Source organism: Neoarius graeffei, chromosome 15, assembly GCF_027579695.1.
Source record: "Neoarius graeffei isolate fNeoGra1 chromosome 15, fNeoGra1.pri, whole genome shotgun sequence".
NCBI lineage: Eukaryota > Metazoa > Chordata > Actinopteri > Siluriformes > Ariidae > Neoarius > Neoarius graeffei.
The window spans coordinates 18,568,679-18,592,896 of NC_083583.1; the positions used below are offsets into that span (position 1 = coordinate 18,568,679).

At 41.4% G+C, this 24,218-nt stretch overlaps 1 protein-coding gene across 2 annotated transcripts in view; it reads right to left on the reverse strand.

Annotated features, from left to right (window-relative positions):
• tmem41b (transmembrane protein 41B) overlaps window positions 1-24,218 on the reverse strand; it is a 46,686-nt gene that overhangs the window by 12,628 nt on the left and 9,840 nt on the right. Inside the window, exons 2-3 of one of the 2 annotated variants that reach the window (XM_060940433.1) lie at window positions 23,840-23,954; window positions 4,721-4,849 (exon numbers count right to left, since the gene is read on the reverse strand). In XM_060940433.1, the coding sequence (XP_060796416.1) occupies window positions 4,721-4,849; window positions 23,840-23,954 (244 nt within the window). Of the gene's footprint in view, window positions 1-4,720; window positions 4,850-23,839; window positions 23,958-24,218 lie in introns of both variants that reach the window. The other variant, XM_060940432.1, reaches the window with a different exon arrangement.

A 24,218-nucleotide genomic window follows, 5' to 3' on the forward strand; every position in this document is an offset into this window, starting at 1 on the left:
CCATTTATTAAATCAACGGGTTTCTTTTTTTGCTCCGATAATTCCCATGTGGTCATTCTGGTGGTAATGAACACTTGAATCAGATTTATTATTAGTAGGCTTAGTCATGTGTGCAACCCCGATTCCAAAATAGTTGGGACAAAGTACAAATTGTAAATAAAAACAGAATGCAATAATTTACAAATCTCAAAAACTGATACTGTATTCACAATAGAACATAGACAACATATCAAACGTCAAAAGTGAGACATTTTGAAATTTCATGCCAAATATTGGCTCATTTGAAATTTCATGACAGCAACACATCTCAAAAAAGTTGGGACAGGGGCAATAAGAGGCTGGAAAAGTTAAAGGTACAAAAAAGGAACAGCTGGAGGACCAAATTGCAACTCATTAGGTCAATTGGCAATAGGTCATTAACATGACTGGGTATAAAAAGAGCATCTTGGAGTGGCAGTGGCTCTCAGAAGTAAAGATGGGAAGAGGATCACCAATCCCCCTAATTCTGCACCGACAAATAGTGGAGCAATATCAGAAAGGAGTTCAACAGTGTAAAATTGCAAAGAGTTTGAACATATCATCTACAGTGCATAATATCATCAAAAGATTCAGAGAATCTGGAAGAATCTCTGTGCGTAAGGGTCAAGGCCGGAAAACCATACTGGGTGCCCGTGATCTTTGGGCCCTTAGACGGCACTGCATCACATACAGGCATGCTTCTGTATTGGAAATCACAAAATGGGCTCAGGAATATTTCCAGAGAACATTATCTGTGAACACAATTCACCCCATCATCCGCTGTTGCCAGCCAAAACTCTATAGTTCAAAGAAGAAGCCGTATCTAAACATGATCCAGAAGCGCAGACGTCTTCTCTGGGCCAAGGCTCATTTAAAATGGACTGTGGCAAAGTGGAAAACTGTTCTGTGGTCAGACGAATCAAAATTTGAAGTTCTTTATGGAAATCAGGGACGCCGTGTCATTCGGACTAAAGAGGAGAAGGACGACCTAAGTTGTTATCAGCGCTCAGTTCAGAAGCCTGCATCTCTGATGGTATGGGGTTGCATTAGTGCATGTGGCATGGGCAGCTTACACATCTGGAAAGACATCATCAATGCTGAAAGGTATATCCAGGTTCTAGAGCAACATATGCTCCCATCCAGACGATGTCTCTTTCAGGGAAGACCTTGCATTTTCCAACATGACAATGCCAAACCACATACTGCATCAATTACAGCATCATGGCTGCGTAGAAGAAGGGTCCAGGTACTGAACTGGCCAGCCTGCAGTCCAGATCTTTCACCCATAGAAAACATTTGGTGCATCATAGAACGGAAGATACGACAAAAAAGACCTAAGACAGTTGAGCAACTAGAATCCTACATTAGACAAGAATGGGTTAACATTCCTATCCCTAAACTTGAGCAACTTGTCTCCTCAGTCCCCAGACGTTTACAGACTGTTGTAAAGAGAAAAGGGGATGTCTCACAGTGGTAAACATGGCCTTGTCCCAACTTTGAGATGTGTTGTTGTCATGAAATTTAAAATCACCTAATTTTTCTCTTTAAATGATACATTTTCTCAGTTTAAACATTTGATATGTCATCTATGTTCTATTCTGAATAAAATATGGAATTTTGAAACTTCCACATCATTGTATTCCGTTTTTATTTACAATTTGTACTTTGTCCCAACTTTTTTGGAACTGGGGTTGTAGATCTATGTGCAGTAAACGCTGGTAAACAGTGGGTCGAGACTCTAGTGTCCTTACAGTCCATGCAGGTTAGCAACTACATGCATCACTACTGCAACTACATGTACTAATAAAGATCATAATTATAATTTTATAATAGATAGAAATATGCAAATATTAGTGTCCATCATTTCGTGCCTTGACTCTATTACCAATGTAAATATATTCTAATCAATCTAGATCATTAGCTGGTGGTTATCGACTGATAATAGTAAAAAAGATGCATATTTACATGAGCTGTCATTAACTTGTCCACAGCTCTCCTCTTCTTGACAGGAGGTGCAAGTTGTCCTGGGCTGGTGGTCTCAGATCGTTTGGCACTGCACTAGCACATGTAGATGTCTGAATAGTTGGCACACTTCCTGGTTTCACAAGTTGTTTTTTTTCTCTTCTGGCTGGTCATCTGTTCCATCAAGAACACCTGTCCTTCATAGCAGTTCTTGCTCGCAAATTCTCACTTGACTCTTCTCCAATGGCGAGACGAAATCTGCCTGCTTCATTTGCACAAACTTCACCCCCTGTCGCTTTAGATTAGTGTCATTTCTCGGAAATTTATGAACGGAATGTCCTGTTGTATATGGATTTGAACATCCAAACAAGACGCAGCGCTTTCCCATTGTTATTTTTGTAAGATTCCATCAACAATATCCAATTTCAGTGGGTAAACAAGCATGGATGAACAGAAATGACCCAGATAACCGGGGTTCCATGTGTGACATCATGCGAGATTAGCCCTGAGGCAAGGCTGCCTTTTTTCGGGATCCGGACGCCGCGATTTATCGATAATTTTGTGCTTGATAATAAAATAAATAATTGATATTATCCCCCCCTGCTTTATTAATTCATTTTGGTTGTTACTAATAATGTATATTCATCTTAAAGCATTATAATAAGGCATTTTATTTTTTTCGCGGTGCGCTTTCCATCAAATCCTGCGCTCTGATTGGCTGGTGAGCAGGTCTGTATCCTCCGGTACGGACCCCAGTTACAGACCTCTGGCGACTCGCTCGTTCACAACAACAAACATAGTACAAATTTTTGTCAACATTTATCTTTTTTTAAATAAGATTTATTTATAAAAGATAATCAAAAATCTTAATTTTTGCCGGCATTTCTCAGGAGAATAGCATTAATTTTACAGCATGGATAGCGAGAACGACAGTCTTCACAGTGAAAGCGAGTTTTACTACCCTGAGGAAGAAGCAATAAAAGAAAACATTTCAGGAGAAAGCTAAAAACCTCTAACTGTTGCTAACGCCGAGCAAAAACATGTCTGAATCCTGAATGACTCCTATTTGTATAAATAGGGGACTACATAGGCGGCAAAATGTAGTTTTTTTTCCTGCCATGGAAGTGCACTTGTATACCGAGGAGGAAGCCATTTGCATGACAGCCGTGAATGAGGATTCAAAATGGCGGCTCGGCTCGGTTTTCCCTTTCGGGCGCTCTCGTTTTCTGTTAGAATTTGGTAAAGAAAAAAATAAATATATTATTTACCAGCTTAAGGTCGGTCCGTATGGTGAAATACGGTGACCTCGGCCTTGAATACTGACCTCGGCCCAGAGGGCCTCGCTCCGTACTTTCAAGACCTCGGTCACGGTATTTCACCATACGGACCTCCCAGCTGCTAAACAACATGTATACATTCACTTTAAAGGAACAGTCCACCGTACTTCCATAATGAAATATGCTCTTATCTGAATTAAGACGAGCTGCTCCGTACCTCTCCGAGCTTTGCGCGACCTCCCAGTCAGTCAGACGCAGTCAGACGCGCTGTCACTCCTGTTAGCAATGTAGCTAGGCTCAGCAAGGCCAATGGTATTTTTTGGGGCCGTAGTTAGATGCGACCAAACTCTTCCACGTTTTTCCTGTTTACATAGGTTTATATGACCAGTGACATGAAACAAGTTCAGTTACACAAATTGAAACGTAGCGATTTTCTATGCTATGGAAAGTCCGCACTATAATGACAGGCGTACTAACACCTTCTGCGCGCTTCGGCAGCGCATTGATATCTGAGCTCCATATCAATGCGTTGCCGAAGTGCGCAGAAGGTGTTAGTACGCCTGTCATTATAGTGCGGACTTTCCATAGCATAGAAAATTGCTACGTTTCAATTTGTGTAACTGAACTTGTTTCATGTCACTGGTCATATAAACCTATGTAAACAGGAAAAACGTGGAAGAGTTTGGTCGCATCTAACTACAGCCCCAAAAAATACCATTGGCCATGCTGAGCCTAGCTACATTGCTAACAGGAGTGACAGCGCGTCTGACTGCGTCTGACTGACTGGGAGGTCGCGCAAAGCTCGGAGAGGTACGGAGCAGCTCGTCTCAATTAAGATAAGAGCATATTTCATTATGGAAGTACAGTGGACTGTTCCTTTAAGATCCATTGTTAAGCTAATGGAGTTTTCCCGAACAACGTTGTAGCCAAAGTAGTACTTTCGCTCGCTCTTCGCTAATGATGGACCTGGATCACTCCTTCACAATAAAAAGAGTGTCTCCTCACAGCTGAACACACAGACTGTGCATGCACCTCAGAGGGACTCTCACAATCAACTGGGGGAAACTGGTGTTGAATCTGCTGCCGGTGTTAATATATTTATGTTATATTAATTTTCATCATGTTAGTTAATATCAAACTTTTTGTCAGGTTGTTAAAATGATCAAATTTTAGATCAAACCTCATAATTTTAAGTGCAGCAGCTTTCCTGCATGGTCGAATTAAAGACGTTTAGAAAAAAAAAAATTACAGATATTACTCATATCAACGACATAACAGTTACAGACACTTCGGACTAAACTATTTACACCCGAATAGTAAAATCATCCAGATAGAGAGCAACCTTTCTCTATAGACAGAGACGTGCAACCTTCTGGGCACTGGATTAGATCCCAAACCATTAAGCGTCAATAAACTGGTACATTATTAAACCTGAATCTTATCTGATTTAGTTCAAAGGATACAAGACATAAGTAGCAAAATAAGCTAAAAGCACTTGGGTGTAATAGGTGTCCTTATATTTGGAGAGCACGGTACCCAGTGCCTTAGCGTCGTCCATGTCTTTGGGGATTTTTATCTTGTCCCTCTCATCTCTGGAAAAGAAATGTTATGATCATGAAATGTGGCTTTTCTCTAAAACATGGAATCATAATTTATGGTTCAAAAAAAAAATGTTAAGGTATCAGACTGAACCCATTTTTGGCAATTACATCCATCCATCCCCTCTTTTCTCCCCAGTTTGTTCGCCAGCAAATTCCCACCCACCATCCCACCAATTAAGTGCAGAAAAAAAAAAATATCATTCAACATAATCAACTTCCTTTTAGATCCACAGATGATTGAGGACATTACCATGGTTTTAGTTTTCCTTTATTGCCTTCCAGTTCATTTTACACTTGCTAATGATCTATGAGCTTAATGATTTCAGGTCAAACAAACACCCACACCACCCCAAAAAAATAAATAAAATGGCCATGCCCAAAATAAATAAAAAACACCTCTGTTTGCCGACCATAGCAATGCCCTGATGTGCCTCTAGCAAATTTTAATGAAAAATAAAACTTTATAAAAACAATTTCTCCATTCTAAAAGTTGAGATATTGCTAAAAATAAATAAATAAATAAATAAATAAAGTTTATTTTGGGCATGGCCATTTACACTGAAACTGGATATCTGCTTGTGATGTTGCTTGCACACTAGTACACCGTTTCCCTTAGTAACACACAGCCATCGACTCAGAAATGTTCCGTCATTTATGTATTTTTTTTGTAGTTTTGCTGTACAAACATGGAAAATGTCCTGAACAAGAAACAATTCAACCATATATGTCTGAACCAGAATATGAGCCCAGAGAGGAAGAAACAAACAATGAAAGTGATTCCTGCAAAACCGGAAGTGATATGACATGCAGTAATTTCGCCGCTTGCTCCTTCAAAGTAATATCCTTTATAGGATTGGGGATGGCAAAAATTATTTCCCTTTGCGACGTTCGGCCTTATTTTTACATCCAAACACTTGACACTTGGGTATCTTCAGGGTTGTTTGTTCACAACAATTTAGAAGTGATGTGTCCACTAGATCTTCGCCTCGGTAAGACACGTAGTGTGTAACTGATGTCACAATCTCAGATTCTCTAATGCAGCGGTTCCCAAACTTTTTTGGCCGCGCACCCCCTTCTATACTCCAACCAGGTTGACGCACCCCCAGTTCCCCAGTTTCAAAAAACACACGCTTTCTTATAAAGGCAGCATCTTTAATCGTGCTAAAATGATAAACATCGTTTGCCACACCTGCAGGAAACCACAAAAGTGAAAAAAAAAAACCTTACAGGTAGCACGTCGTGCTCGAATGAGAACATCGAATCACATTAACATATTATGCGCTCTCGTATTTGAATTAGATAGAATTTGATTGAAATGTAACAGTTTTAAAACGTTGCAACACGGTAAATGCGCAAATTCATTACAAAGGGAGATCACATCGAGGCGTGTAGTCTACCAGCCAGATATGGGGAAAATATATGATTTTCATCCGTGTTTAAAACACTAGCAACACAACCCTGTCATTACAAGGTTATGAAAATGAATTGAGAATGAATTTAATTTGCAAAAAAGTTAACATATAATAACAGTAAAAATAGCAATGATAATCATGAACATATGCATTTTAAAGAGATACAACAATTAAGGAGCATATCAGGAACAGATGAAGAGGATCCATCTGATTGTGAAGTGCAGCGCTGGCGGCTAAGTCTGCAGCGAGAGAGAGACAGACAGACAGACAGACAGACAGACAGACGGTGGGTGGATTCCTCCCTATCTGTTGGGGTTTCTCCTCCTTCATCCCTGATTTGTGGTGGCGCATTTAGTTTTGCCGATTTCAACCAGTTGAGCATTGCGAATGAATGAATGAATGAAGCCACAAACTACTGCAGAACCGTTACGGCGGAGAAGAATTAAAAATCGCCATTGCATTTTTTATCTTGCGCACCCCCTAGTGGCAGCTCGCGCACCCCCGGGGGTGCGCGCACCACACTTTGGGAAACGCTGCTCTAATGTAACTAAAGCCTAGGTCACAACCGGATGTACAATTTTTTGGCCGTGCAATTTTTGGCGTTTCCCAAATCGCTGCGTTTTTGTTCGTGGAGAAAGACGCACGTTGGCCGTAAGTTTGTCTTGCAACCTGAAAAAAAACGCAAGCACCCGCAGAGTTTGTTTGACATGACAAAGAACCTCTGCAGCCGGTCTGCGGCCAGTCTACGGCTTGAAAATCAGCACGTCACACGCGCGCCCTCTGTATGTTTCACACGCGCCCCCCGTGCATTTCTTGCATTTTTTGCACGTAGACCGGCCGTAGGAGCACGTACGGCCGGTTGTGACCGAGGCTTAACTTGCACTCGGAGCGCGATATTCGAACCTTGAAGAAACTACAATGGCAGCACTCAGGGAAGTTTTATTTTAAAAGAGAAACAATCTGTATATCGTATACAAGTACAAATAATCGAACACGTCTTGTATGGATATTGTCTATCAGTATAAAGGAGATTATTTTGTGTGTTTTGTTTGGCTTTAACATCTTGGGGACTTGCACTTACAGAAAAATAATCCATAACGGTGGTCTGAAGCAAAGCAGAGTCAACTTTACAAGCTAAAAGTTAATTAACGACCCAATAACATCAACTTTCATTTCTTAAAAGAGCAACAAGTCAGTTTTAAATCATTTGTTGTCCTGTTCAGTGTTGTAGAAATGTTTTTTTTTTTTCCTCTCTGTTGTGAAGTTAATAGGACAAAAAAAAAAAATTCCGCTTATGTTACTCAGAAACCTGAAAGCTCAAAGCCCTCCTTGGTTTTATTAATGACTTAAACAACCTCGTTACCAAATCTTGCTTACAAATAAAAAAGGCATGTAACGATTCACCCAATTCACGATTAAATTCAATTCACGATACTGGGTTCATGATTAGATTTTCCCCAAGAATATTTTTTAAAAATATTAAATGAAGAAAATTTTATTTAAAAAAAAAAAAAAGCAACATTTATTCATCTATTCTTTATCAATTTTAATATTCCTTTCAGAAAATATTCCTTTCATTTTCTTAATAACCAACAGTAATCATTTACACACACAGGTTGGAGTAAAATATAATTGCCTATTAACTAAGATTTTCCTTGAATTAAAAATGAAAAACTTAAGAACAAAACAGCCTTTTCTTAATAAACCTTTATGAACGCTTCCATTCTCTCTTTTCTTTATCTTTCAGCAGTCTGTAAAAAGAGAGCTTTGATATTTTTTTTGTTAAAGGTCCCATGGCATGAAATTTTCACTTTGAGGTTTTTTAACGTTATAATGAGTTCCTCTGACCTTCTTAAGTCACCCCAGTGGCTAGAAATGTCATAATGTGTAAACCAAACTATGCCCACCCTTTGTCAACATTTGAGAATGGCGCATCAAAATGGCACGTTGATAGGCTCTTCCCTTTACTACGTCAGCAAGGGAGATGATCCCCACGCCCCTTCTGGATTCCCACCCACTGTATGGATTGCCCGCCCAGCTCAAAAGTTGCCACCATAGATACGTCACTTCAATTTTGTAGTGAGGAGACCATAGAGGACACAACGACATGGCACCACCTAAGCGAGCGAAACATGGAAATTGCGCTGTACATGGATGTGACAACACAGAAAGGAGTCTGTTTTTACTGCCGACGGGAGAGCCCCTGAAGACGCAGTGGCTTAATTTTATTTACTCCAATAATACGCCGTCGAGTCTACCTAAGACGGTGTATGTTTGTCGGAAGCATTTTCCTGATGAATGTTTCCACAACTTGGGACAGTACAGGGCAGGTTTTTGCGTGTTCAAGCCTAGGGTATCATACGTTCGTAAACTACCACTCCGAACACTCTCACTCATGCCTGCAGCTTGGTCAAGCCCCTCCCCCCATTGCCCGCCCCCACCCTCTACCCTTCCCCGCCTCCATGCTTCTCATTAGCAAAACGACACACTGGGAAAAGGACTGAAATGGGTCTTTCTCCCAGGAGGCTATACCGTAAAATACCAAATAATAGCCCGGGCGATTATTTGTCTCAATCACGTAAGAGACCCGGCGCGTATTAGAGACTAGGCGGCTATTTGGAACAGGCGATTAATTCCTTCTTCACAAATACCTTCCCCAAAATCTACCTCAAAACGGGGAAAAAAATCATTCTCAGATAAGCCTACTTTTAACCAGTATAACTTACAGTTTGTTTAGAGTTAGATTACAGATAGCACGGTGCCGACTTCGGGGAATTTTGAAGACGCAGAATGCATCTTCGCATGGCACAGTCGGGGTGGATAAAGGATAAATCACACACCTTTTCCTGTTAATGACTAGTTAAGCGCATGCTTTACAAAATAATCAAGAAACCACACCATTGTCTGTGCGCAGCACTGTGATTTAATTACTCTGCAAAGTTATGGTCACTTGCTATCACCCTCACCCATGCAGCCTCCACCCTTTGCGCTTCGCGATGTCTGTCAATCTGAAATTGCATGGAGGGCGCGACGTTGAAGCAACATAATTAGGGTGCGAAGTGTCAAACCAAAGGGTTTTTTCTTATGCTGAAAAATAAGTGACCTGCAGTGGCTACATACTGTCATCTTGCATCACATTTCTCTCCAAGACGTCTCCCTATTTGGCCGATATGAGCCTATTCCCCAAGTGAGTTGGTACGGTGGCTCGACCCCGTAAAAAACTTAAAGTTCGGATGAAAGTTAGTTGAATAGGTTACTGGAGGGGTGTCAAACCTGATCCATAAAGGGCCGTGTGGCTGCAGGTTTTCATTCCAGCCATGCAGCAGCACCCTGATTTGGCTTATTCAATCAACTGACACACCCACCCTTTAATCAAGGGTGGGTGTGGCTGCAAGTATTTGACTGTGTGAAGACAGTTCAGTTGATTGAATGAGCCAAGTCAGGTGTGCTGCTGCATGGCTGGAATGAAAACCTGCAGCCACAAGGCCCTTTATGCATCAGGTTTGACACCCCTGGGTTACTGACTTGTAGGCCTACATGTTGCCTGCCTGACGCGTGCTTCTGCCCAACTTGCACGACAGATTACTTGTTGAAAAGGCCCCTTGGATTAGATTGGCCGCGAGCAGACTGAAATGCATGTTAGAACGCTCTCACCTTTTTTGTAAAGCGTCTTCCAGATCCGAATGGGTAAGGGCAAGTGAAATGGTATAAGGTCTTTAATAAAACTCAGTGTGTGCTTTGACGCATGCATTCGGCAATTTAGGTCGTTTAACAGAAGCAGCAGTCCAACCTTGGAAACCCGCAGTCCTCAATGTCACCACACACGCTGGCTTTCGTTGGGTATACCCAAAGGGGTGGCTAAGACATCTGTCAAAAGTTACGGAGTTGCATTCCTCAAGAAATATTACGGTAGACCAAGATTATAACATTGAAATGGCATGTTTATTATCACGTAACAAAATGTTGTAAACAGCATTATAGAAATAATTTCATTCATTCATTCATTCATTCATTCATTCATTCATTCATATTGTTTCGGTAGAAAACTATGCAATGCAAAATCGTTTAAACACCAGAAAACCAGAAAAGTGCTGGGCCTCAAGATTCTAGATACAACGTTCGGACGCTTTTTTTTTTTTTAGACCCCGGCGAGTATTCGGAACCGGCCTTTATTTGTCACAACACACGCGTACACCCGGCCGTTAAAGGGAACTCGGCGGTTAATTGGAACTCGGCTATTATTTGGTATTTTACGGTATCTACGTGCCGAGGGTTCATTTCGAGAAAGGCTGCGGATATATCATCCGGAAACCTCCACGAGCCCGTTTAAAGCATCAACAAACCACCATGCCATGGGTCCTTTAAATCTATTCTGTACAGTCAATCACACAACAGCTCTTTCCCATTTCAGATCTGTCCTTTTCTGTGTTTTTGGCATTAGAGATGTGTTACTTCCACCTAAAGTGAAGTCACGTGGATTCCCACTATTGTAAGTTATTATTCCACCCTCTGCTACCTAAACAATGCTAGGAAAAGCAAAGAGATTATTCAGCCTGATAATAATCATGATTTATTTTTTATTTCATCGATTCAACTTATCGTCGCACGATATATCAGTGTGCGAAGTACGGCCGGTCCGGCGGACACTGACCGGTAATTTTCGCATTTGTCTGTCTGTATTTCAAAAGTATTAAACCAGATGGCCCATCAAAAATGGTAACGATATGGGTTTAATCTACTTCTAATTTTCTTCCAAATGTTACACTGGGTGAATACATCATGTCGTAACACGGCCTGTGATTGGCCGATCGCAGACACTCTCGATGAATGATGAGTCGCCTCTCATCAGCGAGGAGTGGTGCATTCTGGCATGACAACACGCAACGCTGTTACCATCTGGGCAGGTATCTCACGAACGTTAAAAGAAAATAGACTACTACAGGCTTTGGACCCTGACAAAGTGTTTTTTCCATCATATTTTAACCCTCTGGGGTCGAGAGCTTCTCCGTCGAAGCTTGGCAGGTTTAGAATGAGAAGGTCATGGATTTAGAAAAATATTTTCGCAAGCTTTTATCATACACGCATGATAAACATATCGACAGAAAGTTTATACTTTCCTATGTGCCAAATATTATTATATACTTTTTTAATTACCTAAATTAGATGACACATAAAACTTGCCACCTTACTCAGTCACACCAGAGTCGGAGCGCTCGAAGAAAAAGAAAGACTATTCACATGGTAACGGCATGATCATCACTTTCACTCTTTCGGCTTCGATTGGTTTCTCTTTCGTGGTGTTTTCTTCTATTTTCTAAGTTCTAGTCCAGCGGATTTTAGTTTGAATGCCAAATGATATTACCATGTCGAGTATTGAGTCATTTTAAAAGTCACTTTGTTACAAAGCTATTTGGAATCTCGTACTCAAAATTTTAACTCTATGTAAAGAATAGTTGTGTTGTTAATTACTAAATTCCTTATAGACTTATTATACACATACAGTGTTCTCCACGGGCACTTTTAAAGTGGCGTACCACCACGTTATAATTCTGGCCTGCCACCCTTCCCTTGGCCAACCCCCCCCCATAACTTCATCAGTATACACCAAATAAATCGTAAAATATTCACTCTGTTATAATTTTCTAACTATTTAACATGCAGAAGACCATTAAATGAATGCATACGGGGCGACCTGAAGTGGCCACGCGATTGCAATAGAAAGCCATCCAGCTGGCTGCGTACAGATTGTGACAGAGAGCTCTGCAGATTGAGGTCGATCCCTGCGTTACACTACACCGCGCCACATTAGACTATACTGACACATAGTAACGCTGGAAGCTACAAGCTGCAGCTAGCCAGCAGCTAAATAACTTTGCGGGTGTTTGTAGCGTTATTGTGCAACGGTTACGCTTATCTATCGTCTTTTCTGACCATACACAGTTACAGTAATCATACACTACTGTTCAAAAGTTTGGGGTCACTTTGAAATGTCCTTATTTTTGAAAGAAAAGCACTGTTCTTTTCAATGAAGATCACTTTAAACTAATCAGAAATGCACTCTATACATTGCTAATGTGGTAAATGACTAGTCTGGTTAACACCAGACCATATCACAAGTGAAATATGGTCTGGAATCCGCCTATTGAATTTCTCGTAGGGGAGGTGTGGTTTACGATTGTCAACGGCCGTTTATTGGACGTTGCGAATGTCTATCATTTGGCGTATACGTAGCCCATGGCCAATCATGGCAGTTGTACCCGGTGACATAGTTAGAGCGACGAAGAAAGACTGTAACGCCAAACGCTGTTCTTTTTTTAAAACCAACTTTCACTCTAAACTATTCAGAACAGTGTCTAAAGCTTGATCGAAAGTTTGGTTTGTATCGCTCGCCGCCATGTTAAATGTGATCCGTAAACAGTCCCAAATAAAACTACAAGCTTCCGTTTGTCGAGTAGTATGCGTCACCGTCTTTCCACCCCTCCCCACTCTCTGATTGGCTCCCTAACTCAGGCGAGCCTTTAGACCATAGTTTCCATGCTGTCTTTTCAGATCGGAATGATTGTGCAAAGCAGCGTGGGATTTCCCAGGCTAGTAAATGACTATTCTAGCTGCAAATGTCTGGTTTTTGGTGCAATATCTCCATAGGTGTATAGAGGCCCATTTCCAGCAACTCTCACTCCAGTGTTCTAATGGTACAATGTATTTGCTCATTGCCTCAGAAGGCTAATGGATGATTAGAAAACCCTTGTACAATCATGTTAGCACAGCTGAAAACAGTTTAGCTCTTTAGAGAAGCTATAAAACTGACCTTCCTCTGAGCAGATTGAGGCCAAGTTTACATTAGACCGTATCTGTCTCGTTTTCTTCGCGGATGCACTGTCCGTTTACATTAAAACGCCTGGAAATGGGAATCCGCCAGGGTCCACGTATTCAATCCAGATCGTGTCAGCTCCGGTGCTGTGTAAACATTGAGAATACGCGGATACGCTGTGCTGAGCTCTAGCTGGCGTCGTCATTGGAGAACGTCACTGTGACATCCACCTTCCTGATTCGCTGGCGTTGGTCATGTGACGCGACTGCTGAAAAACGGCACGGACTTCCGCCTTGTATCACCTTTCATTAAAGAGTATAAAAGTATGAAAATACTGCAAATACTGATGCAAATACTGCCCATTGTGTAGTTATGATTGTCTTTAGGCTTGCCATCCTTCCACTTGCAAGTGGTAAGTGATATGCATTAGGATCACACACACAGCGGCTCAGTCCCGAAATCACTGCTCGTGCGCTATACTCGCGCGCTGTGTGAGCTGCGCAGGGCTGGAGTGCGCACCCTCCAGAGGGCACTCGCTGTTCAGGGCGGAGTGATTTGGAGCGCAGGATGCCTGCGGAGCCGAGCGTATCCGTGTATTGGTACTGCTGTGTGCACGCAAATCGTTTTAAAAACGTTAATCTGATGATCCGCTGATACGGTCTAATGTAATAAACCCCACCTGAGTTTCTGGAGCATCACATTTGTGGGGTCGATTAAATGCTCAAAATGGCCAGAAAAATGTCTTGACTATATTTTCTATTCATTTTACAACTTATGGTGGGAAATAAAAGTGTGACTTTTCATAGAAAACACAAAATTATCTGGGTGACCCCAAACTTTTGAACGGTAGTGTATAACAGCACACACACACACACACACGTTCAGGTCTTTTATTTTATGTATCTGTGATTGTGTATGCGAGAGCTGCATTTTCCCATTGCTTCAGTATTTGTTTACTGCAAGACTTCTGGGTTCCTGGGTCAAAGGACCCAAACTACAGAGGTCAGGGTGGCTTTGTAGTGCCAGTCTCAGGCATGCGCACCAGCTCGTGCGTGGATTGGAGTGGTTTCACCCAATTAACATTAATTATGTGTCTTGTTAAAAAAAAAAAGTATGCATTTATTGTAATTGGGTATTTTGTTTATGCATGGAAGTTAATTTATTTTTCACACACACAAAAAAAAAAATTTAAAATTAATTCAGGGATGCGCAACAGGCACATCAGTCTCAACCGAAATGTCAAATGAGTCTCACATTGACAATGAAGATGATATGTCCAGTAAGAATATGTTCATTTTTTGCAAAATGATTTTAACAATGATTTAGCATTTCCTATCCATTTATTGGCCAGTTTCACGGTCAAAAAAGCCCAAAGTCCGTCAGCTTCTAGGCGGCCCCCAAACCCCCGCCACCACCTTTTATTTTTGAAAAGTGGAGGACACTGAACATAGTATAAAAATAGTCATTGTTAACATAATGTTTCATGAGTGTTATTTTTGTACCTCCAGTGCTCAGCGTAAATGAGTACACCCCACAACAAAAACTACTACATCTAGTACTTTGTATGGCCTCCATGATTTTTAATGCCGTGGCTCAGTCGACTAAGGCGCCATACCATAAATCTGAGGACCCGGGTTCGATTCTGACCCCAGGTCATTTCCCGATCCCTCCCCGTCTCTCTCTCCCGCTCATTTCCTGTCTCTACACGGTCCTATCCAATAAAGGTGAAAAAAAGCCCAAAAAAAATTAAAAAAAAAAAAAACCTTCTCATCAGAAGACGCTCCTGTCGAGGTGTTAACTTCCGTGGACGACCTGGACGTCTCTGTGAGATGGTTGCAGTTCCATCTTTCTTAAATTTTTGTACCACTTTTGCTACAGTATTCTGATGGATAAGTAAAGCTTTGCTGATCTTCTTGTAGCCTTCACCTTTGTGGTGGAAAGAAATTATTTTCTTTGAGGAATTCTGAAGAGGGGCGGCATGGTGGTGTAGTGGTTAGCGCTGTCGCCTCACAGCAAGAAGGTCCGGGTTCGAGCCCCGTGGCCGGCGAGGGCCTTTCTGTGCGGAGTTTGCATGTTCTCCCCGTGTCCGCGTGGGTTTCCTCCGGGTGCTCCGGTTTCCCCCACAATCCAAAGACATGCAGGTTAGGTTAACTGGTGACTCTAAATTGACCGTAGGTGTGAATGTGAGTGTGAATGGTTGTCTGTGTCTATGTGTCAGCCCTGTGATGACCTGGCGACTTGTCCAGGGTGTACCCCGCCTTTCGCCCGTAGTCAGCTGGGATAGGCTCCAGCTTGCCTGCGACCCTGTAGAACAGGATAAAGCGGCTAGAGATAATGAGATGAGATGACTTCTGAAGAGACAAGTTGAGCATCACTCTCCATCCAGCATCCAGTCACTAAAAGAGGTCATTGTTGAAGAATGGAAAAAGATTGATGTTGCAAAACTTTGCCAACTTGTTCATTCCATGACTAGAAGACTTGGTGCTGTCATTAAAAATCATGGAGGCCATTAGACCTGTAACGGTACTGTTTAAACCTGCGGTTCGGAGCACGATACGACAGTGACATTTTTCGGCTCGGTTCGAAGTTTAGACATATTCCTGCCAGTTTACTATCCTTTCTTTTTATTGGCTAAATCGTTTACCGTAATCCAATCAGATCAACTGTTACAGAAAATCAGTCGGCGCTTTTTACAAAAGGGCGGATACTGCCGATAGTAATGAATCTGAAATCAGCGATAAAGATTAAAGAGACCCCAGCAAAATTCAGATTGCAAGTTTGGAAGTATTTTGGCTTTCGAGAAGATGCAGGCACTAAACAGCAAACGATTTGCAAACTGTGTCACTCAGCTGTTAGCTATAAAGCTGGAAATACGTCGAATATGGCGACACATTTAAAGCGGAAACACAATATAACAGACGAAAAGAAAGTTGCGTCCGTTAGCGACTCTGCATTTCAGGAAAGTACAGGGTCTTCAGGCAGCGCAAGTATTGGTAAGCAGAGTCAAAAAAAAAAAAAAAAATTGAGGATCTGTTTTCTCATTCATCAAGTCTGGGACCAACAAGCCAGAAGCCAACAGCTCTGACTAGAGCCATTGGCTTTTCTATTGCATGTGATCTTAGACCATACTCTGTGGTAGAAAACACAGGTTTCCAGTATTTGCTACATGTGGCAGAGCCAAGATACAAGATACCTAGCAGGCCATACTTTTCTGAAACTGTAGTTCCAAGTTTATACCATACAAGAAAGTGCGTGCACGTGTCGAACAAGATTTGAAAGAAGCAACATCAGTAGCTCTTATAGCCCAAGAGCATTAGCTCAAAATTGAGTCCAACCCGGAACAAATTAGTAACAAGCTGAATTTTTCAGAATATGTTCAGAATACCCTTAGGAATAACATACTAAAAGTCCCCGGGAATCCACCTTGTGCTCTCTGAGAAATTCAAGATGGCGTCCAAAATGGCCACCGATTGGAGAGTTTTCAATATCTCAGGGATAAAACATAATATAAATGCAATTAAAATGTTAAATTATATGTTCTCTCATACAAGCAATGCAAATTCACCATTGTCACACTGTTAAAATTAAAATTAACCAAGATTACAAGGTCATTAATGTGGAAATTACATGGAATTTGATGGTTGACATGATTGACAGATTAACTTAGTAGGCTACCTACATACATGAACATAATGTAAGACAACAATTAGACATCAATTTCCTTAATATTTAGTGCATCTTTAAGCTTTGATAAAATATTAAAGGGAAATTAAATTTGAGAACTCTATCTTCTAAAACTACAATGGCAAGCTGTTTCAGTACACTTCTTCAACATTCCGGCGACTTTCATGACAAAAAGGTCTACCTCAATAAAAGCTCTTGCTTATAAACAATGCGTAGACTTAAACACTTCTCAGTGCCTCAGTTGTAATGCTTGGACCTTTGTTGTACCATCAATGAAGTAGGGAATTTATTCAAGCTTGTTTAAGGGTGGAAAAAAATTAATCTTTGAGTTTCTAGCGCCAGTCTTTACTACTAGCAATGCCAGTGTGTTCAGACAAAAAATGACTAAACTCAGCATGACCTTTTAAAAATGACTGAACTCAGCATGACCTTTTAACATGCCATTTTTCATTTTACACCACCAATTTACTTTAATATTAATGAAAATAAGTGCTCCAACCCCTAGTAATTGTGTTTGTTGTTTTGTGAACAGAATAGGATGATACGGAGTGAACGAGTAACCAATGGATCCACACTATACACAAATATACTGTTATAATAATGTGTACATTGTTATTATATAATGTTAATACACAATGTAATTAATACACACATGTTGGAATTTACTCTCCTACCCTACAAAACATATATTCTGACCTTTTAATTGCATTAATATTTTGTTTTGGGCCTGAGATATGGGCAGATCTCCATTTGGCGGCCATTTTGGACACCATCTTGAATTTCTCAGAGAGCACAAGGGGGATTTCCGGGGACTTTTAGTATGTTATTCCTAAAGGTATTCTGAACATATTCTGAAATTTTCAGCTTGTTACTAATTTGTTCCGGGTAGAACCCTATTACTCCTGGGCTATACCACCGATTCATGGACTTCAAGGGCAGTTGAAAGTTATGTGACAATAACAGCACACTTTGTTGCTAATGACTGGTCTATATAACAATATAACACGTCAAACAAGGCCATTGAACGAAAGTCACACATCCAAGCACTTGGCCAGTGCGCTGTTGGAATGCATTGATGAGTAGAAGCTGAGACAAGGAGACTATGGACCTTCTGTTACCACAGATAATGCCAGTAACATTGTGAAAGCGGCTAACTTATCACCACATATTGGATGCTTTGCCCATACCGTAAATCTTTGTGTTCAAAGAGGGCTGAAGGTGTCCCTGTTGGACCGACTTCTGGGAAGAATAAGAAGAGTTGTCGCATTTTTTCACAAAAGCACTACAGCAACATGTATCATGAAGTCTAATCAAAAGAAACTCGAGTTGAAAGAGGAGAAACTGCTCAGTGATGTCCAAACCAGATGGAATTCTTCCTATGACATGGTTTCCCGTTACACAGAACAACAGCCAGCTATCCTCTCTACTAGGGTGGTCCCGAAATGTATGGGAAATTATTTTTTTTTTTTTACCAAAACATTCCGACCACCCTACCATTTTTTTTTTTACATAGGCTAAAAGGCGGCAACAAGCAAAATTTCAGAAAAATTGGTTAATATTTAGAGGTGCCACACGAGGTTGCAAATCGGGTTAAGCCATTAACATTAGCTGGTGCGTAGACTGTTGCAGAGAAGATCTCAAACCCCCAAAAAGTCACAGTTCTAGAGGGAATATGTCACTTCTATGAAAAAGAAGAGGCAGGACGAGTTTATAGACTGATAGAAGGTTAACTTTCATGCACTAAGGGGTTCTTAAACAACGAGCACTGATCATAATATGCTGATGAAGTTGTGAATGTTTTTCTTTCCATGTTTTTCAGATGGCTAGCAACACACAGTGCGTTTACATGCACATCCAAATCGAGCTACTGTCGGTAATTGAGCTAAGGGTCCCAGCAGGGGTGCCAGAGAAATCCAATCCTACATGCACACAAGGAAATCGAGCTATTGTGTGAGGTACATTGTGCACCCGAGCCACAGGTGGCGCTACATGCCCCATCGTGTTGGTACACTTCTGGTTGTCGTCATGAAGAGCTATTCAAGAGTATAAACAAAGTTATCGCAGTGTTGCCAGATACTGCTGACGTTTTCCAGCCCAAAACATGTTCAAATCCGCCAAAATGCACTTAAAACTGCCCAATCTGGCAACACTGGCAGTTCTGTGTTCACAAGTTCCGTGCTCAAGCTGTTAGGCTTGCTCTAACAGACTGTATGGCTACAAACTGTCCGGCGCAGACCACTGTTTTGTAAGACAACTTATTTTGCACAATTGTATATTTTTCTAAAGTCCATTTTTTGCTTACAAAAAAATATATTTTTTTGCTTACAATTTAACTTGTGTCTTAATAAAACACACAAAAAGTTCAATTGTTTTGTTCTTATTGACATTCTTCAGATGTTGGACATACATACATACATATATATATATATATATATATATATATATATATATATATATATATATATATATATATATATATAGTGTTCCAGATCAGGACAATGGCTGGGTCGGCTACAAAACGCTTTGGCTCACTCATCCAACTCTAGGGACTGCAAGGACTGACTCAATTTCACTTGGGGGTGGCGTATTCCTTTAATGGCTTTGTGGCACCTCTAAACATTGTTCAATCTTAACCAAATTTTGCACAATAACTTCTTTTAGGCAATGTTTAAAAAAAAAAAAAAAAGGTAAGGTGGTCGTAACAAAATCCTAAAAAAAAAAAATTGGGACCACCCTACTCTCTACACTTTCATCACAGCAAGTAAAAAAGAACGCCAAGGACATCGTCACTTTGTCCAGTGATGTTAGAAATGCAGAAGAAATAGTTGAAGTGCTGAAGCCATTTAAAACCGTGACAAATATAACGTGTGATACAAAACACCCGACTGTCTCACTTATTCATCCACTGAAGGAACAGCTGATGTCCCACCTTGAGATAAAGGACAGTGACTCAGTTCTGGTGAGCAATGCCAAGACTGCCAAGGCAGCGCATTGATATGGAGCTCAGATATCAATGCGCTGCCGAAGCGCGCAGAAGGTGTTAGTACGCCTGTCATTATAGTGCAGACTTTCCATAGCATAGAAAATCGCTACGTTTCAATTTGTGTAACTGAACTTGTTTCATGTCACTGGTCATATAAACCTATGTAAACAGGAAAAACGTGGAAGAGTTTGGTCGCATCTAACTACAGCCCCAAAAAATACCATTGGCCATACTGAGCCTAGCTACATTGCTAACAGGAGTGACAGCGCGTCTGACTGACTGGGAGGTCGCGCAAAGCTCGGAGAGGTATGGAGCAGCTCGTCTCAATTCAGATAAGAGCATATTTCATTATGGAAGTATGGTGGACTGTTCCTTTAAGCCTCGGTCACAACCGGCCGTACGTGCTCCTACGGCCAGTCTACGTGCAAAAAACGCAAGAAATGCACAGAGGGCGCGTGTGTGACGTGCTGATTTTCGAGCCGTAGACTGGCCGCAGAGGTTCTTTGTCATGTCAAACAAACTCTACGGGCGCTTACGTTTTTTTCAGGTTGCAAGACAAACTTACGGCCAACGTGCGTCTTTCTCCACGAACAAAAAAAAAAAAAAAATGCACGGCCAAAAAAATCCTACATCCAGTTGTGACCTAGGCTTTAATGAGAGGCTCGGAAAAATTGCACATTACAGGTAGACTCTGTATATATACACACATAAATTATATATATATGTATATAAGTATGCATAAAAATAGTTTAGGGCCTATATTATTGCACATAATAATTGCATCAATGAGAGATGGCAGAGGTAGTAGTGGTGAAGTAGTGCAAATATAACGACAAACAGGTTATTGGTGCTACGTTACAAGTTGTGGGTGTTATACAGTCTGACAGCAGCCAGTATGAATGACCTGCGGTAACTCTCCTTCTTACACCGTGGGTGTAGCAGTCTACTACTAAACAAGCTGCTTAAAGCCCCCACAGCCTCATGTAGGGGGTGAGAGGGGTTATCCATGATTGAGGTCAGCTTGGCTAACATCCTCCTCTCACCCACCACCTCAATGGAGTCCAGAGGACAGTCCAAGACTGAGCCAGCCCTTCTGACCAGTTTATTAAGTTTCTTCCTGTCCCTCTCTGAACTTCCACAGCCCCAGCAGACCACAGCGTAGAAAATCACTGATGCTACTGCAGAGTCATAAAAAGTCCTAAGCAGTGTCCTGCACACACCAAAAGACCTCAGTCTTCTCAAGAGGTGGAGACGACTTTGGCCCTTCTTGTACAGGACATCTGTGTTGTTAGTCCAGTCCAGTTTGTTGTTGAGGTGAACACCCAGGTATTTGTACTCCTCCACGATCTCAATCTCCAAACCCTGGATGTTCACTGGTGCAATCTGGGAAACCATCCTTCTGAAATCGATCACCACCTCCTTTGTCTTGCTGGCGTTGATGCGCAGGTGGTTCAGTTCGCACCAGGCGACAAAGTTGGTGATGACCTCTCTGGACCAGTTATAAATGTTATTTTTTGCACCATTTAAGTTTTATTGAGCAGATACCATATTGGCGTGTTAGGTTTATCTCAGAATTTCAGTAAATGCAGCTGTCTGTTAGAACAGAAACTCATTTATGTCTCACATTGTCTAGTCAGTAATTGTATGATTGTTTTATGGTTAAACATAATAAGCAGTATTAGACTTCAGGCAGAAGTTTATTTTGAGATGTTTTTATTGTTAACTATTGTTTAAGACTTCTCATCTCATTATCTCTAGCCGCTTTATCCTTCTACAGGGTCGCAGGCAAACTGGAGCCTATCCCAGCTGACTACAGGTGAAAGGCGGGGTACACCCTGGACAAGTCGCCAGGTCATCACAGGGCTGACACATAGACACAGACAACCATTCACACTCACATTCACACCTACGCTCAATTTAGAGTCACCAGTTAACCTAACCTGCATGTCTTTGGACTGTCGGGGAAACCGGAGCACCCGGAGGAAACCCACGCGGACACGGGGAGAACATGCAAACTCCGCACAGAAAGGCCCTCGCCGGCCACGGGGCTCGAACCCGGACCTTCTTGCTGTGAGGCGACAGCGCTAACCACTACACCACCGTGCCGCCCTGTTTAAGACTTATTTTAAATAAAAATATTTAAGTTTACATTCAACTTTTCGTGCCATGTCACTTTGCATAATATCGCATCATAAATAATTGTATCATGTTGAGAAAGTACGATACGTATCGTATCATGAGAGGCGTATTGTTACAGCTCTAGAGGCCATACAAAATACTAGATGTACTAGATGTAGTAGTTTTTGTTGTGGGGTGTACTCATTTTTGCACCACCCTAATTTGAGTGAAACTGAAAAACGTGTAATCTAAGTTTATATTATTAACTTTCAGGTTACAAGTTAAACAGATGTTATATTAAACTTTGTCTTGTCAACATTTTGGAAATTGTGTTCATTGAGATATTGTTTAAAATGTTACTTTTCAAAGAGGGTGGACTCATTTACGCTGAGCGCTGTATACTGTGGCACTTCACGGAATCCAGGGACGCATGTCAGCCGAAACAAATCCGAGAAAATCGCAAAAGAAGCATTTTTTTTCCGAAATTTGTGATTTTCGTTTTTTTCCATAATGTGCAAGTTGAGATCTTGAAGAATGCAATCAGTATTTCAGATAATATATTGTTTTGTTGGAAAAGCATACTTTTTTGTTGCAAGTTGTCTCGTTTTTGTCAGGACTGTAGCCTGCTGGGGGGGTGTGGGTAAATTATCATATGGGCCATTCACGTGACGATTTGTCTTTTGCTTGTTTGTTTGTTTTTTTCGCCAATCAGCTGTATGATACGAGCTGAGCTCGTGGCTACTTAAGCTGCATACAGGCATGTAATTTCACTATGGAATGAGCAAGCTAAACAGAGCGCAGAGGAGCTGAAACACCGCGAAGCAAACAGACGCACGGTAGTTACATCGGAGATGACCATTTCTAGCAAAAAAAACGCAACCAAAAGGAAGTGTTCTAGGACTACATTCCATCGGAGGCACTGGTGTGTGCAAGGCGACGTTGCTCTTTCTGATAGGGTAAGTTTATTAATCGAAGGTTGTGTGGTTATTTTTGCATGTAACGGAGAGTGTTGTGGATTGGTTACATGAAACTAGCGTTGTGTTAGTTGAGTTATCATCGTGCTCTTTCTTACGGTGTGAGTAATTTTTCAACCACAAAACGTTAAAGTATACTTTAGGACTTATTTTTGTACTTCATAATTGTTTTGGGCATACTTTGCATGGAAGGAAAATTGACGTGGTGATCTTTGTTTACATGGAAGTAGCATCGTGCTAGCTCGTAGGGGGTAGGGCTTTCCTTAATGTCATGCAAATGAGCACCATTATGTGCCCGCCCTACACCCAGAGTAGCTGAGAAGGAAAACTTTGAGGGCGATTTTCTCCCTTTCCTGTTTTAAGAGGTATACACTTTCAAAAGGCCACACATTCTTCAAATACTGTCAGATCTCCACATGGAAGGCATCATTGGAAAGCTTAGAAACTGTACTTTCTGAATCTGTCAATAACTCAAAATGCCCCCGGGCCGACATGTGTCCCTGGATTTCGTGAAGTGCCTATGAGGACCAGTAAGTTGTAACCAACTGGGAAAACCTTGCCCTCCCCGTACTTTTTTCTCGACATGGAACTGACCTGGGCGTGCTACTGTTTTCTTGGGTAGAACTTTAAGCATGTTTTTCTTGAACCTTCTGACATTTTCTTGTAAATTATATTCAATTTGTTGTATAATTAACGACCAGTTAACTAATCTAGTGTCATTTGGCCTTTGACGATCACAAAAATGTGCCTGGAAATAGCCGAGAAGCCATCTCCAGGCATCTAAAGCCCTTCAGCTTTCAGGGCCCAGACCCCTGGCTGCATTGTTCTGGGCCTTTGGCCCATCATACGAACAGGCTGAAATTTGGACAGACAGACAACATTTCAGACTTGTCTGTCCTGTGATAGTCTGCTTATAATTCCTTATTTCCCACACTGATATATGGCTACAAATGCATTGAATATTTTCTTCAGTTCGAGAACTAGAAGCAGTCCACTTACTCGCTCAGCTCCGGGAAATTTCTGTAAACCAGATACATGACTGAAGCAGCACAGGCAAAGATGGAGATCAGGATGAGGAGGGACATGCGTGCAGATCCTCCTCCGGTATACTGCGCTGCTGTACAGGGAGCATAGGAACAAAACAGGTCAAGACAACAGATCACAAAGCAGGGGTGCTCAAACTTACAGCACCAAGATACATTCAATTTGCGCTGGTATACTCATCTCACATCCTAATGTGTTTTATTCCTCTGATACTGCAGCAATTTGAGAGGGGGGGGCTGGTAAGGGACTCTTTCTTACCCCAATCATACCTCATTCACACTCTCACTAAAAAACATTTATTCGCTGTTGTGTGAGAAGCAGGAACAAAACAGCG